This window comes from Eupeodes corollae, chromosome 1, assembly GCF_945859685.1.
Source record: "Eupeodes corollae chromosome 1, idEupCoro1.1, whole genome shotgun sequence".
In the NCBI taxonomy this organism is placed as follows: domain Eukaryota; kingdom Metazoa; phylum Arthropoda; class Insecta; order Diptera; family Syrphidae; genus Eupeodes; species Eupeodes corollae.
The window spans coordinates 145899533-145903763 of NC_079147.1; the positions used below are offsets into that span (position 1 = coordinate 145899533).

The 4231-nt window shown below is 35.9% G+C and overlaps 1 protein-coding gene across 1 annotated transcript; it reads right to left on the reverse strand.

Moving 5' to 3' along the window:
• Positions 1 to 1400: 1400 nt before the first annotated feature.
• Positions 1401 to 3745, reverse strand: LOC129942322 (vacuolar protein sorting-associated protein 33B). Its single transcript, XM_056051195.1, has 3 exons — positions 3435 to 3745; positions 3058 to 3379; positions 1401 to 2995 (listed from the first exon to the last, which is right to left on the reverse strand). Exons 1-3 carry the CDS (start codon positions 3590 to 3592, stop codon positions 1547 to 1549), a joined length of 1929 nt encoding a protein of 642 aa, XP_055907170.1. The 5' UTR covers positions 3593 to 3745; the 3' UTR covers positions 1401 to 1546.
• Positions 3746 to 4231: the final 486 nt, after the last annotated feature.

Here is a 4231-nt window from a genome sequence, read left to right on the forward strand (position 1 = left end):
CCACGTTAATCCAAAACTACTGTAAAACACGGAGGAGGTAATGTAATGGTTTGGAGATGTTTTTCAGTGCAATGGATCGATTTATGTACCGTGACATTTTGCAAAATATAATGCTGTTACAAGCTGAGGTTAAATTGCCTCTGAAATGGATATTTTAGTACGACAACGACCTAAAGCACACATCCAATACGGTTAAGACGTGGTTTTAAGAATACCGGATTGACTTGTTACAATGGCCAGCACTGCTTCCAGATCTCAACCCCATAGAAAATCTATGGGAAATTGTAGATCGAAGAATTGTAAGGATTAATTGCAAAAATAAAAACAATCTATTTGATCGGATTGAATTGACTCGGGAAAGTATCCCAAACAGTATTCAGCCCTATCATGAATTCCATCGTAATCGGATATTTTTACGAATCCCGAAAAGCTGTATCATGAAATCCGTTCGTAATGCAAAATTGTATGAGATTTTCCACTACGAACGGATTTCATGATACAATTTTTCGGGATTCGTAAAATTTTCCGATTACGATGGAATTCATGATAGGGCTGATTATAAGCAATTTGATTGAATCCATGGCTAGAAGATGTGTTGAAGTGATTAAAAACAAGGGCTTTGCTACCAAATACCAGCAATATTTTACTTAAGGTGGGGCTACATTCCTGTGTCAACTAAAACGTCACCCAACAAACTTCTCCATCTAGGTCGGTCCCCAGTTAGATGTATCCAGTTTCGTGCTCCAAGTTGGGTGAGGTTTTTACTTGTGCACACCACCTGATCCTCGGGCTTCCACTACTGCGCTGTTCTGTGGGGGTGGATTCGAAGACTACGGTTTCCATGCGCTCTACGTGATCCAGCCATCTTAATCGTTGGACTTTTACTCTTCTAGCTAAGTCTACGTTGCTCTAAAGCCCGTACAGCTCGTTGTTCCATCTTCTCCACTCTATAAGAAACTGTAAATATTTATTAAAATTTTAAAAACAAAAATGTACAATAATTGAATCCTGAATTAGTTTTTTTATTATTTAATAATCGATGGAAATAAAGTAGCTTTTGTTTTGGCCAACATTGTATATGGGATTAAAAGAGTCCTGAAGTATGTTAAAACTTGTTTCTTTAATACCTTACGCCTTGAGGAAAAAAATAAATCCAAAGTAATGTGTGAGATGTCAAATTATAGAGTAGCTTTTTTTTAAATATTAATTTGCTGTTTAATTTTGGCTTATTTAAAATAAAAACGTGTTCAAATGTAATTTATAATGATCATAAAGTTTTACACTCTCCGAAAATGTTCTTGGAGAAAATGCATTGCTAAGATTTATATTTCATGTGTCCGATTAGTCTTGGGAGCTGCTTTAATATTCATGGTGAAAGAAAAGTCAAAAACAAGTCCAAAAACAGTTGCTAATGTCTTTTTTATTATTTAACAAAATAATAGCTAATATAAATATATATTTGTATATATGAAAATATTCGATTTTTTTCAAGAGAGACTAAATTGTAAAGAAAAAGAAAAATATAAAAAGGCATATGTACGGATCTCTAAAAGGCAGAAGCTATCACATCGGATCCAGAGATTATATGATTCGAAGCAACAACAATTTTTGAACCAGTTAGCTGTCCAATAAGCTCACAAGCACCAATTTCTGCATAGGTAACACCACCAACAACGAACACAAAAACTGTCTTTGATTTCATCGGAAGCACACTATTGCCGTCGCCTTTTTTAAGCATTGCTTGAACTTGTTTTATATTAGTAACACCAGGCAGGGATTGCAAATGCAACTGTATTTTCTCAACCATTCCCAGTTTCAAGGCGAGATCATCGATTCCAGTGGCCTTAACCAAAATCGAAGCCAACTGAGCAATGAGTGGGATATATAGTCCATTGAAGACATAACTCGGACAAGTGACTCCGCCTTCGTGGTCACGAGAATAGCTGGATTCTGCCCCCGCTGTAGAAACTAAAAGCCTGAGGCGATTTGCATTTGCCTGGAATTCGGTCTGTTGAAATTTGCCTAGTGGTAAGTTTGAAAGTATTTTTGATTTGCCCATCTTCTCTTCTTCGATAGGAGGTAAGAGGCCAGATTTAGCTAAATAGTGGAACACATGCAAGTACCGATGCCCGAAATAATTACAGTAGTTCCGTATAAAGGTGGCCAATTCTTCCGAACTGAAACCCATCGACAAGTGGGCAAGACACATAAGGCGAATGCTGTTGTACTTTTGGCCATTAGTAGTTAGAGCCTCATCAATTTCTGTAAGAAGCTTTTTACGATTGTTATTGTTGAGAATGTCTTCTTCGAGCGATTGGACCTGTTGGAATGAACCAGCCATTTCGGCTATGACTTTTTCGCTTGCTTGCAGATGTCTGAGGACTTTGGTTTTCAATTCCGTTACCTTCGGCAACTTTCTGGACACATAATCTTGCATTTCGTCTATTTTCATTTTATTTATACTCTGAACCTCGACGCCTATGGCTTTTGCTTGTGCTTTTATCATACTGCTAGCTTGGGAGAAGTGTCGATAGCGATTCTCGGCATAAATTTCATCGGTGGCCGAACAGAGTCGAATAATTGGAGTTTTTTCTTTCACATTTGTAGGGGGCTGAATTTGTTCACGAGGAATTTCAAAAATCTTTAGTTTTTGAACGGAGATTTTATTTGAATTAGCTGAAATTTCAACCTCTCCTGCGCGGTATTTTAAAACCTCTAGCAATAGCCCTGAATAAATGGCTGGTGTTAGAAGACTTGAAGGGTAATCCTTATCCCGATCTATTATAACCATGGATGAGAAATCACTCGGCTCAGAGCGACTAGCCGCCGATGGCCAAGGCCCCAAATTGTCTATCATCTTTAGGATCTCTTCCGAATGTTGGCCGTAGGATAAGATGAGCTCTGGTTTGCCGCATATCATAAAGAAGATGCGTAGAGTTTGAGACATGGACGACAATATTGAAGTGTCATGATGGATAAAAACGCTTTTAAAAACCTAGAATGTTGTTTATTCTAATTCACTATTCATGACCCAGAAAAATTAAGATGTAAACTTACTTGAGGAACTTCCATGCTAAGCACACCATTATCCAGATAAATCAAGTCCCAATTGAATCGATGCAACTGCACAATACCAAAAAGTCCTTCTTCTTCGAGCAGTGTTTGGAAACACATATAACAATTAGGCACACAAATTATGTGAAAACTCTTGAAGCCGCTATTCTTGTCGGAAGGCTTAGAACTTTCATGAGCATGAATCTGATTGAGAACTTTCCGGTAAGTGGATAATGTGTTGGCTATCATAAAAACCTGCACATTATCTTGCCTTGCGATGGTGTTCTCAGGGTCAAGCTTGTAGATGCGCTGGATTCCTTTTAACCTATCAATAGGAAACTTATAAATTATGAATTATGAACATTAAGATACTTATGTACTTTAACCAAGATGCTGCACATATGTGTTCCAATGGTTTAATAAGAGATGCATCTAAAATAAGGTCTTTTTTATTTGGTATTGAACACAATATGGATTGAAGTTTCTCTTGGGCAATCAATTGGAAGCCTTGTAGCTTTTTGTTGATTGTTTGTTCCATTTGTGCGGATGGTTTATTGTACGTAGGGTTTTAACTCATACTTTAAATATTACTAAAGTTATTATTTATTTTGAATTTTATTCTAATGAAAACTTATTAAAAATAAACCAAGAAAAAAAGGAATAACATTGCAGAACCAGATACAGGTGAAAATTTCTATTTGACATCTATGGGTTGTGCAGACATCAGCTGATTGCGGCGAATTCAGTTAATCCAAGAGCATTGCCAGATACACACAAATTTTGGTCTGCTAGTATTAATTGAAGTTAGCCTTCTTTTAAGTTAAATGCAATACAATCTCCTTATAATTATTATTTTAGTACTTTTCGATTTTTTGAAAACTATATTTTTCTGACGCAATTAAAAATTTGATGTTTTCAAATTTTCTATGATAACGTCTATAAATTCAAGAAAACATTCAAAACATAAAATTATATCTATATTATTATGAAATGTAAAACAATGAACAATGTTTTGGAAATCCTCACTACCTTCACATTTGTTCAGAATAAAGATGGTGAATTATAATTATCTTATGTGTGTGTTATTACGGAGGAGGAATACCTTTTCAATGGAACTTCTTTAGAGTTTTTCAATATCGATGTGAAAAATTTTCCAGACAACAGGTGGCAAAATTGT

Excerpts from the sequence above, each read along its gene's own strand:
- LOC129942322 (XM_056051195.1), bottom strand. The coding sequence starts at position 3,592 with ATGGAACAAACAATCAACAAAAAGCTACAAGGCTTCCAATTGATTGCC. Across the intron at positions 3,380-3,434 it reads TGTGCAGCATCTTGGTTAAA|GTTAAAAGGAATCCAGCGCA; the intron begins GTACATAAGTAT and ends TCCTATTGATAG. Across the intron at positions 2,996-3,057 it reads TTAGCATGGAAGTTCCTCAA|GTTTTTAAAAGCGTTTTTAT; the intron begins GTAAGTTTACAT and ends ACAACATTCTAG.